Source organism: Girardinichthys multiradiatus, chromosome 12 (genome assembly GCF_021462225.1).
Source record: "Girardinichthys multiradiatus isolate DD_20200921_A chromosome 12, DD_fGirMul_XY1, whole genome shotgun sequence".
NCBI lineage: Eukaryota > Metazoa > Chordata > Actinopteri > Cyprinodontiformes > Goodeidae > Girardinichthys > Girardinichthys multiradiatus.
This window is the reverse complement of record NC_061805.1, coordinates 7,948,050-7,962,845: the sequence shown is the minus strand read 5'-3', so window position 1 is coordinate 7,962,845 and position 14,796 is coordinate 7,948,050. Positions and strand designations below refer to the sequence as shown.

Here is a 14,796-nt window from a genome sequence, read left to right as displayed (position 1 = left end):
CAAGGATCGTAAAGTAGCATTTGCATAAACCACTACGTCCTTTTTGAGATAGGAATTCTTTTAAGACTGTGGAAGTCTGCTTTGGTCTTGGATGCTCTCGGACTAACCTTTAGCTTCGGCCTCTGGGAACAACTAACCTGACTTGTCCTTTAAAATATTCCTACACTAATAAGAAATAAAATGTGAATAAATGTCTCCAAATGAATGTGAATAAAAACATCATGCAAAGATTAAACATGCTGTATAATAATGCAAGCTGCATAAGTTATTGGCTGACTAATACTGTTAACATGCCATTCACATTTTCCTTTTATTGCAGCAGTTCCACATTTCTGCATGAATCTATAGCAGCTTAGGCAGGTCAGTTTTTCATTGTGCATCTAAATAGCTTATTTTACAAAACATTGTTACTATCAACCATATCTCATGAATTGGTAATGAAAGAGCCAATTATATGAATGCCTCTGACAAACCACTGCATAATTACCAGTCAAATGCCATTCTCCTTTCTGCTGCCCCCCTCCCCCCCCACCCACACACACACCCAATGCAGGGCAAATCAGTCAATTACCTAACTGAGAGTCATGCATATTCATACAAATCATATTTTCCTTTACTGGCAAAACATTTGCTGCAAAAGCCCTGTAATTAACTGCACACTACACAAGAGGAAAAGTACCCACTCTGTTTCATCAGCGTGTTTTTTTTTAATGAATTTAAAAATTCTTATTTGCATAAAGGCAAAAATGGGATAGAAAAGCTTAAGTAATAAGATCATTTGTGAGTAGTTTGTCTTTTTTCCACATAAGGTGATGGGTACTGAGGCAGCCGACTGACCTGTGGAGGGGAACACGGGCCGTGCCAGGTCGTGAGGATACGGGAACCCCGGGAAGACTCCTGGGGCTGGTGGTCGACTGAACAGATCCAGTTTGCCATTCATGTCTAGTTTGTGTGGGTCAAGTTGCATTTGCTGTAATTCAAAGAGGCAGAAACAATGACAGACAGACAAAGACAATTAGGCCAGCAGCAGCAAGCATTTCCAGTGACACAGTAATCAGTATTTGTTTTCAGCTGCAATAAGGGAGAGAGAAAGAGAGAGAGGAAGAGATATATGGAATCCTTAAACACAACCCACAGCAACATGTCTCCAATTCTGGCTAGCTCTGTCATAACATCCATGTAAGCTGATTACAAACACTAAATCCTTGATGTCAAGGATCCATAGCCCAAGAAGGACTGACACCACCAGTCCAGTAGCGTTAGCAGAGAATCTCTATTGTCAGGAAATACCATCCTTTCCATTTCATGGAGAATTTCCACAGAAATGGTTACTAATTAAACGATTTGGTTTATAGCTTGCTTCTTAGCTTGCAAACAAAATGATGTAATAAACCTTTACTTTAATAGGATTACAAAATGTCGTCTTCATATCCTATGGTTTAAAGTTCTGTTACTGAAAGCGCTGGAGTGACAGGGCATTTCTCTGGGTACAGGGACCATAGAGTACCGCAATGCTGTCCACCTGTTGCTGTGGACTGCCAGTCAGCTGGCTAAAATCAGGCTATCCTGTGTTTTCTTGCTTAATAAACCAAATTTTTCCATTTGCAAAAATAAAAAAAAATGTAATGCTCGGACAGTCATGGCACGGAAATTAAAGGATTTAATCCTTTCACTATTATTAAGGTAATATGGATTTTAAACCTACAGTTGTGCGGCATTTCTGTTAGACAGCTAACAGCAAAGCTGGCTGTCTGAGCAGATAGCCTGACTAATTAAACAGCTACTATCACGTTGTCATCTCTCCCAGTGCAATAAGCATTTGACAACAACTAGAGTCATGCATTTATGCGTAATGCATATCTAAATAACGATAAACTGCTAAAGTTCTATTTGAAATTATTATAGTGGTAATAATCAATACATAACATTTTTCTAATAATAAAATAAAACATTCTTATAAGTTATATTATGTATATATTTACATTACTATAATTATCAGTAGTAGGAATAATTGTTGATTTCGGTTTTCAATAAAAACATTTAGATCAAAGTATATGGCATGTTTGTAGATAATTTATAACATAGTAAGCTCTAATCTCTTTATATGTTCATGTTGGTGATTATTTAACAATCACTGGTATGTGTCTGGTTTTACATGACAATAAATTTCCTGGAAGACAGAATTATCCATCTCACGCACCTTCATTTTCTGCTGGTGGTGGTAGATCTGCCATGCAATCTGGACATGTACTGCACACCACTTGCCAGGTTTCTAAAAATTTAAAGAGAAACTACAGTCAGCCTCCTGGCTTTTATTTAGCAAGCTAAAAATGAATTCTGGCATAAGGAATTTCTGGCCAGACAACAAAGCGGAAGTCAGAAATTTTAACCAGGCAACCAATTTAGAAATAGGTATCGCTGATAGTACAGTACAGACCTTACTTTTAACCCCAATACTCCAAAGCCCAGAATCTGCTTTATTGGAAATTGTAAATAAGACTTTGTGGCCTGGCCAGAGAACCAACGTATTTTAGAAAAATCAACCAATGTATCAACTTACCCTGACAGATGTCCTGAATGGATCACTCATCTGTAAGGACAACAGAGAATCATTAATAACAGCAAAATACATAAATGTCATACTTTAAAAATGCAAGTTTAACATTTAAACACTTGCATATAGAAATATGGGTTGTCTTTAGATAAAAGTTCAGATTCAGAAATTTCTAGATTCACTTTTCATGCTTGGGGCTTTCACCAGAAGGAACAGCACTATAGCAAAGTGAGATGCTACCAGCTTACCCGTGGATCCTTTTGTAGAAGTGTGTGAGGAACCGCTCCAGGACGTGCTGCTACGTCAATGGGATTAGAAGCCTGACAGAAACATCAAAACACATGCTTAAAAAAAGACAAGAGATGGAGAGATTTTAACATCTTATGAAGTACAGAAATAGTGTTCTTTGTAAATTATCATCATCTATGGATTCTTAAACTGGTGTTGATGTCAGCAGGTGTACTCAGGTTAGTCTTTCAAGTCACGTTTAGTGCTTTTTCTTTACCATGTCTTTTTATTGTTTTATCAAGTACTCCTTATTCTGCATGTTAATGTTTCTGCTTAAACAGTTTTCCTTCCTGTTTGGATTGGTGAATCACCTCATCATGCTTGTTCATTGCTTTGCTTGTTGTAATTTGTTTTTATGTTTTTTTTTTTTTTTTTGTTCCATGGATATTTTGTGTTTTTTTGATTTTGTGTTGCTTTTAATCTTAAGTTTCTGTTAAGTAGGAATAGAGATGCATCAAGAATTGTAAGATTTTCATTTTGACCGGCCCTGACTGATGACAACCCACTCCCAGGTCACGTGGAAAACAACACAGTTCTGTGTAGAAATTTTTACTGAGTGGAGAAGACCCAAAGTTAGCTGTTGTATTTTTTATGAAGGCATGTTGGTTGTTCATTTAAGCTACAAAACAGATTTCGGTAGTTGCTGGTCATTTCGGCTATGTCATACGTTTGCTGTTTCGGTTGTTTCGTAATGGAATCGAGTGTGAAACTGACAAAGGATGTCAAACTTGCAAGAAATTGGAAGGTTGAACATTAGAAATAAAGTTGCTCTATTTTATCTATTTGAGCCTTCAACCTCTGCCAGTTATGAAACATGATGAATCTGGATATGTTGGCATCCCTTTAGAAATACCAGAGTTAATGTAAGGGTTTATATTCACTAGGGAAAACTCACTAGGCCAGATGTTTACTCTTAGTAATGTTAACCACTCATATACGATGGTGAACAGTTTGAAATGCCAACTCCTAGTTTTTTTGTCTTTGTTTTAATGTAGTAAAACTTACAGCAACTCTTCTCACACGGTTAAGCTCCAAATATACATAAGTAATGACCGCTTTTGTTAAGATATTTTATGTTAACCTTTCCCATTCTTCCATATCTACTGAATTCAAATCTTTGACCATCTATCTCTGTTTATTACAGCCTTTATTTGTCCAGGTAAAATCTCTTATTAAGATGATAAACTCTTTTTCAACAAAGACCTCACCATTTATTCAGCAGTTAATCATTTTCAATGTTACTTTAGCTTACACGTTACATAATCAATGAAAATTAGACTACTGTAATGTATTATTCACTTTTACCAATATTAAGATAAAAACACTCATTTACAAACATTGACTTGGGAAATACATTTTATGATTTATGTGGGTGTTCAATGACTTTGCCATGAGGTGCGAATCGCTGTATGATCCTCCAAATGTTTTCTCCAGAATGAATATCAAACCCCGACCTTTCTTGGTAACACTAAAGCTCTCTAATCCATAATTACTGCTACTATATGGCTGATGTTGATGCAAACCAAAAAAAACCCTAAGCTCATCCTTAGACCATCTGGAGTGATCTTTGACAGACAGGTCCCTCAGTGCCTTAGCCCACTGGGAATAGGGCCAGCAGATTTAGGCCAGCTTTGATTGGTGTCTTACTCCAGGTCACAGCCTCTGAGCCTTTGTCAGATAGACTCACCCTGCCTAACCCTTCACGTCCCATTCCAGGTCTGTCATGGCTTCGGTTAGGACTAAGTTTTAACATCGGTTCAGGTCCAGTTAGGTATAGCAATATTATAGTAGCATTTGTAAGATGTAAACAGAAAGTACAATGTTTTCTTTATTAAATGGATAAGAGTGAAACAAAGTTAAAATAACACCCCATTTCTTGTCTGTTTTTCTATCGTTTTCACCATCTGAACTCCTCTGATGAAGTAAATTAAGGCTATTATTATGGTCAAAGTTATATAGGTCAAAGTTTTATACCCGACAGTACGTTGTATCCATGTTTAAGACTCTTATTTTGCAGAAAGAAAGGAAGTTGTTGCCCCCTTTATGCTTTTTTACAACACTGGCAAGAAAAGCACTGAGAAATCCTCAATTGCTCTTGAATCCTTAGTGTAGCAGAAATTTGGGTAATTGGTAATACAAAGAAATGTTAACAGGGATGACATGAATCATTTCTAAACACTGAGTATACTGCAACAGGCTAACCATTGGCTGCTAAGAACTCTAAACTAAAATACTGTTTTACAGTTTCTTAATAAGCCTACATTTGATCATCTCTGGTTAAAAATACTAAATGCTTTGATTCATCAAACCTGAACTGGATAATTGAACACTGAACAGGGATTAATTAAAACAGAGTTTGATATTTAAGAACTTTACTTTACTTATGAAAAAGAAAAAAAACTGAGCATTTTCCATGCTTTATTGGTGTAATGTCCAACTGAAAAACAAATTTATATAAGCATTAAAACACAATATATGACTTGAATGGAATATTCTACACTGACAAAGGATTATTTAAAACACAGTTTGTAATTTGTGTTTTGGTGCAGTGTGGTCTATTTTTTTTTTTGCTGATTAAAAAACTAAAACAGTCAACTTAACTAATCTAACTGTGTATAGTGAATAATGACACTTTGGATCCATTCACTGTCACAGTACCAGTCCACATTGGTTTTGTTTTCTTCATTGAGAATTTTTCACTCTAGCTTACATGTCATTTTCAGTGAACAAATTATGCAGTTTCAAATTTTAGATGTGGGTGTCTTTTTGTGCACATGCTTCCTGATATTCTCTGCCTGTAGGTTGAGGGCAGGGATGTGGGTCTGACCTTAGGCTGGAAGGCTCCTTGTAGCGAGCTGAAGGGTCCTGAGTGTGGGAGCAGCGGGGGCATGCCTGGCATGGTTGGGGGATAGGAGGGAAAGAACTGGGGAGAACAGAGGAGGGAGGAAAACAAAGAAATACAAAAAAACACAAAATCATACAGAGACTCCTACAAGACTCAAGCATGAGCACACATAAAGCCACAGCCACAATAACCACCCTGACGGCAACATTCAAATATGCCAAATATTTGATTTGCCAAATGCAAAACACATATTTACATTAGAATGACAGACGAAACTCACGTTTGAATGTCTGATAAATGGATTGTCCAGTTTGGGGGTGTATTTGTCAAACTGGTGGAGAAGAGAAGAATTAGGAAACACAATTAGTTATACAGAAGCCTTTCCTAGGAGTATTTCTACAGTAAAAAACATGACAAACATCTGTAGCTGGTCATAGGCAGGTATAGATGATTAATAACACTGAGAATAAGCCCTGAGGTAAAGCAGCCAGCTTGCACTGGTCATGGGTTTAATAATGGTCAAGCAGGCAGGTAAGTCACTAACAATACAGCCATTTCAGCAGACTGCCGGGATGAAAACTGCCTGCATGATTTTCCAATTAAAAATGCAGACATTGGGTGTGGCCTATCAGAGTGATCAAATCTTTTTGAAACCAGACTAATATTTACAGATAATTTTGAAAAATAAAAAATTCTAAGCTACTTTTTTTTTTACAACACACACCAATGATAAAGACAAAAACAGAGTACATACAGCCTTTTCCAATATAAGAAAGGCACATCTCAAATTAAATTTGGTCAAAAAGCAGGTCTTTGCACAACATCATGAACAGATTACATGAGCAGCATGAGTCTCATTTGACTGAAACTAAATGGAGCCATTTGCAATGGTTAGGAGTCAATTTAGGATAGATCAGCATGAAACTGACAACATTCACAGAGGACGCGAAGGAAAGAAGCCTTTCAGCTGGAATTTACAATATAAAAAACTGCGGTTATACTGGAAAAATGTTTCCAATCATTGCCTGAACACATCTGAAGCTGAGCTAAGAAGGAGAGGAAAGAAAAGACACATGAATGGGGACCCTGTATGTACGTTTGCACCACAACACTGGTCTTTTTGTTTGAAATTTGTTTATTACAGGAAAGAGTAACTTATTCCTGTTTCACAAAATGCAAACTATCTTCAGGTGTCTATTGAGAATGTTTTTGTAAACCTACATATATATAGCATATAGAAGTGTTTTGGACCTACTGAACATTGTTCAATTAATGCTATGAATCAGATTTTTTTTTGCAAGCCGTGACATGGGTGGCTAAGGAGGGGAGTGCGTGCAGGTTTGTTTAGGCTGCTTCTAATCTTGGCTCAGGAGTTTATTGGTGGCGCATAGCCTGTTACATCTGCACTTAAAGTAGTAGCAGCGGCAACTACAGTTGTGTCTGTGGGGGTTGATTGAGGGGAAAAACCAAGCCAGCTTTAGAGCTAATTTAAAAGCTACTCTGCATTTCTGAGGCTGCAGCTTGTTTAATGTTTGACACTGAAAAGAATGCTGGACGCTTTATGGCCTTGTAAAAGGAAAAAAAATGAAAACACAAAGTCTGGTCCTCATAATTTATGGTAGCTGTCACAGATTTATGGAAAACATCTTTGCCTAATTAAACCTTAATACTTCCATCTGATAACAATTCGGGTTACTCGTTCAAAGACATGGCAGGGGAAAAACACGGTCAGTCACTGCTACCATTTGGCAAGCCAGCTGCTTGAGGGCGTAAAGCAATAAACAAACATAGAAGCTTCATAATTTCATTAATTATAGCCATTAGCCAAAGGCTGTTGCATAGTTTAATTGACTCGGGGCATTAAGGGAGCAGAAAAAAAACAACACAAAATCAGAGAGAGAGAGCACAATGAGGAAATACGTCTTTTTAAAGAAAAAACAACAACATATTCATGAATCTTGTTTCTTAATTGAAATAAAAACATTTTTTTCTGAGTAGGTAAGAAAACAACAGTAAATGACAAATAATGTAAATTCCCTTTGAAATAAGAGAAAAGGGTGAGAAAATGGGCTCCATAAAAAGGCTAGAATTAGTGAAACTTGGAAAAATCACTCCTTTCATCTTCAAAGTGATGACTGTGAACTGAACATAATTCCAACCATATCAGGAAGGAACAGCAGACCAGATAACAAAATGTGTGTTGGCTTAGGAACCTGCAGCATGCTTTCTGTAGTTATCTGAGTCTGCCACGTAAACAACAGCACTTTGATTTCTAATGTACAGGATGGGAATAATCTTTGTAAGAGGCCTTAATGGGACCACAGGCTCTTAATCAGAAGGTCACGAAGTGATGGATTACATCTATTAAACTAATGCCGAAAAGCTACAAGCAGGGACCCATCTGAAAAGCCTGCTGGAGATTGGTGTGCATTGGAAATGATGAATGAATAGTTATAATCTGAGAGCTGCCAGTGTTGTAACCCGCCAGCCCCCACCTCTCCATACTGATGACAGTCGAGGCAAGGAAGCAATTAGAAAAGTTATCAAAACAGTTTCACAGTGATGTCATCAGTCTTCATCTGCAGTGAAGTCATCTGACTGAGAGCAAAGCTTTGAATCTAAAACTAAAGACACACACACATAAACGCACACACACACACACACACACACACACACACACACACACACACACACACACACACACACACATGCAAACAAAGACATACATGAAGCAAAAACACCTCACACAGAACTAAGTAATCTGCGGGAATGCATCCACACACACACACACACACACACACAGAAAGAGATGTTTAATGGGGCTTTTGTTGCTCTTTGTGAACATGTCCATATGCAAACAATTGGGAAAAAAAGCCTTCAGGCAACTCTGTTGTTTGATCATCTGCAAAACCTAAGTGTAAATTAGAGGAAGATGGGGATTTAAATGAAATTAGCCTGTGGAGTTCTCCAAATCATGATGGTATTGTGGGTGTGCCATTCTATGTAAAGTTGCTCAGTAATATCTAAAGAGCAACATGCATGAAAGAAAGTGGGCCAAAAAAATGTGATGCTTCAGGAGGACAATTTAAAGAAAATAGAGAGAAATTCAAGTTGAGCAAAAAATTTGCAGTTCAGAAAGCGTTGGGACATTATCTGGTATATATGAGGGAAAAGATAACAAAAAAAAAGGAGCGCACTGAAGAGAAGATTTGAGGGGTGACAGGTGAGTCGGTGGGAAGTTACGGGAGCTTTTCTTGTTACTTATCCTCACATTTCTGGGATGGGTACGCACCATGGGGGGTGCGGTGGGCGGGGTGAGGATGGCGGCCGGGGGCAGACTGGCGGGGAAGGGCGTGAAGGTGTGCTGGTGGGTGTGTTGGTGCTGGTGCATGTGCTGGTGTTGGTGAAACTCGGCCCTCAGGAGTGACACGGGGGCCAGTGGCGAAGCAGGTGGCCCCCGGCCTCGCTCTGAACTCTGAACCAGGAAACGGTTGTTCAGCTCCTGCCTCAGGAGGTCATGCTCTGTAAGAAAGGAGAGCGAGGAAAACCAAAAAAAAGAAACGAAAGAAAAACGAAAATAAAAAGGAAAGGAAAGGAAAGGAAAAAAAGGATGGGGGGAAGGAAATGGGGACACAAGAAAAAACAGGCACGAGCGCCCAGTCAGTCTTCACAACAAGGGTAGAAGAAAGAAAATAGTCACCTGGCATTCTCTGTTTCTCCAGCTCATGCTGTGAGGGTTTTCTACGTGGGGACTCATTGGTGGTGGTAAGAGAGTTGCCTGTGACAATGTGCCAATCAGAATCCCCGAATGAGGCTGGCAATACATGATTGGTTGGTTGAATGATATCAACAGGCTGGTATCTAAAGACAAGAGAGAACCAAGAGTCATCCCAGCAGAAAACACACACTCTTGCCCTCTATGAGATCACAAAAGCACAATTGGCATCTCTGTTAACGGTGCCTTGCAAAGGTATTCATACCCCTTAAATATTCTTCCACATTCTTTCGCATTGCAAACTTTTATTGAGATATTATGTTGTAGACCACAAAGTATTTCTGAAGTGGAAGGAAAGTGAATATTATTTTTCATCGTTTAACAAATACAAATATAAAGGAAATCTGGTGTGCATTTGTGTTCAGCACCCTTTACTCTGACTCCCCTGCTTAATAAAATAATAATAATAATAATAATAATAATAATTTCAGTGCAACCAACTCCCTATAGAAGTCACAGGGGTAAAGTTGTGGAGACGTTTTTAGCATGGTTAGATTATAAAGCAATATCCCAAGAGCATTAATCAGAAAATCAGCCAAGAGATGTTGAAATAAACCTGTAGGAGGTTATTATGCAGTTTACCAAAAGCCATGTAGAGGAACAGCAAAAATGGGGAAGAAGGTGTTCTTGTCAGATGAGACCACCATTCAATTTTATGGTGAACATACCAATCCCTATGTGTGGCAGAAAACTAGCGCTGCACATCACCCTGTACACGCCTTCCCCACAATGAAACATGTTCAGTGGAGACAGGGAAGCTGGTCAGAACTGATGGAAAGTTGAACACGGATAAATAAAAGGACTGAGGTTCACTCTCCAGCATTACAACAACTCTGAACATCCAACCAGAGGTACAATGGAATTATTAAGATCTAAGGTCACTCATGTTAGAACGGCCCAGTCAAAGGGGGGGGGGGGGGGGGTTCTACAAATGCACACCAGATTTTCCAGATGGTATTTGTGAAAGCCTTCAATCATTTTCCTTCCACTCACAGTAATACATTAAAGTTTGTGGTTATAATTTGACAAAATGTAAAAAAGTTCAAAAGCTGTGAATACTTTTGCAGGGCAATGTATACTTTTTAGAGACACCCATCGTCACTGGAGATGCTATTTCCTTATTTCACAAAATTATCAGGTTTGTTTTGTAAATGTGTTGAGCACGTATTGAGCCAGGGATGCAAATCAGGCGGCTTTGGTAGGATTTTTAGAGTGCACCATATTTTATTTTAAAGCAATGTTTTCAGTGATTTCAAAAGTCTCCAGATGGGATGGCTGTCCAGTTGTTTAGCTAATAATTTTTAACACTTAACAAAGCTCTTTAACAGGGACCTTATGAACCTTCTTTAAATGCAAAACTGCTAAAAATGCAAAAATCTAAAAATACACTGTATCAATTGGTGGTGCTCTCCACCATCAAACCAATGTTTACAATATGTTTATGATACTAATTATTACCAAAAATGATTCCTGTTTATCCTGCAATGCACAAGGGTGATTATGTGGGATCCTTTGGAATTTTTCCAAATTAATGATGAGTGTTTGTGACGGGTGTGTCTGTGTCTCTGATGTTAGCAGGTCTAACCTTAAAGATAGCTGCTAGCCTTTGTATCTACTAGTGTCTCTGTTTCATTAACTTTACTATGTTATTTTGAAAAATATATTCATAATATGTTTATTTTCCTGTTCATCCTGTGAGGACTGAGGGAAACTACTTAAAAGTACTAAAAACTTGAGAGAATACTGAAAGCAATGTTTTCATCACGAGGTAAACCAAAACCAAAGTGTGCTCCTGATAAATACGAGAGGCCCTGAAGAAATAGGCTCTTATACAAACTCAGTGATGGAGAGATAAACTGTAGGTTCAGGTAGATTTAGCTACTTAAGAAATCCAAATAAATTATTTCAGAAGTGAAAAATATAATAAACAAGCACTTACCAGAAGAGTCCATAATACATTAGTTTATTTCAGCCCAATAAAACACATTTATTCATTGTTGGCTGAAGCTGCATAGTATGTGCATACATACTGGTCTTCCATATGTCCTTTCTTACAGTTATTAATGTAATATAGGCAGGTTTAGGGAAACTGAACATGAAATGTTTGTACTACGTGGCTAATATAGAATTCTAACTTTTACATTAGAAAAGTTAGAATTAGGACACAGTACATGTACAAAGTCTTGCAAAATGATTAATATCGCTTTAACTTTTTAATAATTTCACAACCACAAACCTCAAGGTATTTCATTAGGATTTTATGTGATAGAAGAACACAAATCAGCTCATAGTTCTGAACTGGAAAGAAAATTAGGATCTATTTTACAAATGGAGATCTTAAAAGTATTGAGCCCCTCTGAGTCAATGCTTTGTAGAACCACATTTCATATTAATTACAGCTGCAAGTCTTTTGGGTTATGCTTTTTTTTTTTTAAGATATTTTTTCGGCACTAGTGGCCTTTATTCTTCCATTTTTTGACAGTAGGTAGACAGGAAAGAGGGGTAGAGAGAGGGGGAGACATTCGGTAAATGTCGCCAGGTGCGGGACTCGAACCCGGGACAGCCGCCAATATCTTGCCACATACTCTCAATCGGATTTAGGTCTGAACTTTTGACTAAGTTATTTTGATACATAAATACATATACAGGTCCTTCTCAAAATATTAGCATATTGTGATAAAGTTCATTATTTTCCATAATGTAATGATGAAAATTTAACATTCATATATTTTAGATTCATTGCACACTAACTGAAATATTTCAGGTCTTTTATTGTCTTAATACGGATGATTTTGGCATACAGCTCATGAAAACCCAAAATTCCTATCTCACAAAATTAGCATATCATTAAAAGGGTCTCTAAACGAGCTATGAACCCAATCATCTGAATCAACGAGTTAACTCTAAACACCTGCAAAAGATTCCTGAGGCCTTTAAAACTCCCAGCCTGGTTCATCACTCAAAACCCCAATCATGGGTAAGACTGCCGACCTGACTGCTGTCCAGAAGGCCACTATTGACACCCTCAAGCAAGAGGGTAAGACACAGAAAGAAATTTCTGAACGAATAGGCTGTTCCCAGAGTGCTGTATCAAGGCACCTCAGTGGGAAGTCTGTGGGAAGGAAAAAGTGCGGCAGAAAACGCTGCACAACTAGAAGAGGTGACCGAACCCTGAGGAAGATTGTGTAGAAGGGCCGATTCCAGACCTTGGGGGACCTGCGGAAGCAGTGGACTGAGTCTGGAGTAGAAACATCCAGAGCCACCGTGCACAGGCGTGTGCAGGAAATGGGCTACAGGTGCCACATTCCCCAGGTCAAGCCACTTTTGAACCAGAAACAGCGGCAGAAGCGCCTGACCTGGGCTACAGAGAAGCAGCACTGGACTGTTGCTCAGTGGTCCAAAGTACCTTTTTCGGATGAAAGCAAATTCTGCATGTCATTCGGAAATCAAGGTGCCAGAGTCTGGAGGAAGACTGGAGAGAAGGAAATGCCAAAATGCCAGAAGTCCAGTGTCAAGTACCCACAGTCAGTGATGGTCTGGGGTGCCGTGTCAGCTGCTGGTGTTGGTCCACTGTGTTTTATCAAGGGCAGGGTCAATGCAGCTAGCTATCAGGAGATTTTGGAGCACTTCATGCTTCCATCTGCTGAAAAGCTTTATGGAGATGAAGATTTCATTTTTCAGCACGACCTGGCACCTGCTCACAGTGCCAAAACCACTGGTAAATGGTTTACTGACCATGGTATCACTGTGCTCAATTGGCCTGCCAACTCTCCCGACCTGAACCCCATAGAGAATCTGTGGGATATTGTGAAGAGAACGTTGAGAGACTCAAGACCCAACACTCTGGATGAGCTAAAGGCCGCTATCGAAGCATCCTGGGCCTCCATAAAACCTCCGCAGTGCCACAGGCTGATTGCCTCCATGCCACGCCGCATTGAAACAGTCATTTCTGCGAAAGGATTCCCGACCAAGTTTTGAGTGCATAACTGTACATGATTATTTGAAGGTTGACGTTTTTTGTATTAAAAACACTTTTCTTTTATTGGTCGGATGAAATATGCTAATTTTGTGAGATAGGAATTTTGGGTTTTCATGAGCTGTATGCCACAATCATCCGTATTAAGACAATAAAAGACCTGAAATATTTCAGTTAGTGTGCAATGAATCTAAAATATATGAATGTTACATTTTCATCATGACATTATGGAAAATAATGAACTTTATCACAATATGCTAATATTTTGAGAAGGACCTGTATATAATACATATAAATCATAAATAAATAAATAACAATAACAATAAAACCATTCCATCGTAGTCCTGGCTGTTTGTTAAGGGTTGTTGTCCATCCAGCAGAAGAACAACCCTAAACATACAGTCTCTAACACCCTTTAACAGGTTGTCATGATTGCCCTGTATTTGATTCATTCATTCATCCTTCCATCAGGTCTGACTAGCTTATCCCTGCTTAAGAAAAGGTACCCCACAGCATGATGCTGCCAACATGAATACTTTCACTTCCACTTGCCAATCATTTGTTAATTTGTGTTATATAATGTACAAATAAAATACATTTAAGTTTGTGGTTGTAGGAACATAGGAATATGTGAAAAAGCTATTGTTATGGGCGTGAATACTTGTTCAAGACAAATCAAGTACATGCACTTAACTGTTAATTTTAAATGTCTGCTGCAATTATGTAAGTTTAATCAACAAACCTCTGATAAACAAAAACAGCACTGAGGCTACCATGAAGCATGTGAGGTGTTCAGGTTTACCTGGGTAGGGGGTGCCAGCAGGGTGTCCAGGCACCACTAAACTGTTGGTTGGTAAGGTTGGTGGTGGCGGCAGTGTGGCTGGGGTTGCAAACATGGCCGAATGGCGATGGGCTGGACTCCGTAGGGAGGAATAGTGCGAGGTAGATAGGTTTGCTATGGACAGAGGCAAGGCAGGGGCTGAGGATGGGAGCCCACTGAGGTGGTGGTGAGGGGATGGGGGCAAGTGCTGTTTGGCAAGACCCACTGGACTGTTGCTGTGGCTATAGATTTATCAAGAGGGGAAAAAAAGCTTTAATTTAGAGACAATGAATATTTCCTATAATAATAAATACAGGCAAAAAAAGACTCAAGGCAAAAAAATGTGTTTTTAAAAACCTTCACTTTTTAAGAACAACTTTTGATGCTTAATCAAGCCAAAGCTCAAGGCATGTTATGAATGGAGAGGGTGCATAAGGATATAGTGAACTCTGCTGTATTTTTTCAGTACAACTTAATAAAAAACAGCAAATGTGACAGCTGGTTTTGTCATCTAGCTGTAAAGACGAGCATGAGAAAA

The 14,796-nt window shown here is 38.7% G+C and overlaps 1 protein-coding gene across 9 annotated transcripts in view; it reads right to left on the bottom strand.

Moving 5' to 3' along the window:
• Positions 1–14,796, bottom strand: part of fbrsl1 (fibrosin-like 1) — a 427,092-nt gene that overhangs the window by 8,530 nt on the left and 403,766 nt on the right. For 6 of the 9 annotated variants that reach the window (XM_047380812.1, XM_047380817.1, XM_047380813.1 and 3 more), the window contains 8 exons: positions 14,241–14,500; positions 8,959–9,209; positions 5,968–6,018; positions 5,670–5,765; positions 2,803–2,874; positions 2,561–2,590; positions 2,201–2,272; positions 838–970 (listed from right to left, as the gene is read on the bottom strand). In XM_047380812.1, coding sequence (XP_047236768.1) covers positions 838–970; positions 2,201–2,272; positions 2,561–2,590; positions 2,803–2,874; positions 5,670–5,765; positions 5,968–6,018; positions 8,959–9,209; positions 14,241–14,500 — 965 coding nt within the window. Of the gene's footprint in view, positions 1–837; positions 971–2,200; positions 2,273–2,560; positions 2,591–2,802; positions 2,875–5,669; positions 5,766–5,967; positions 6,019–8,958; positions 9,210–9,387; positions 9,549–14,240; positions 14,501–14,796 lie in introns of all 9 variants that reach the window. The other 3 variants (XM_047380814.1, XM_047380818.1, XM_047380816.1) reach the window with 3 other exon arrangements.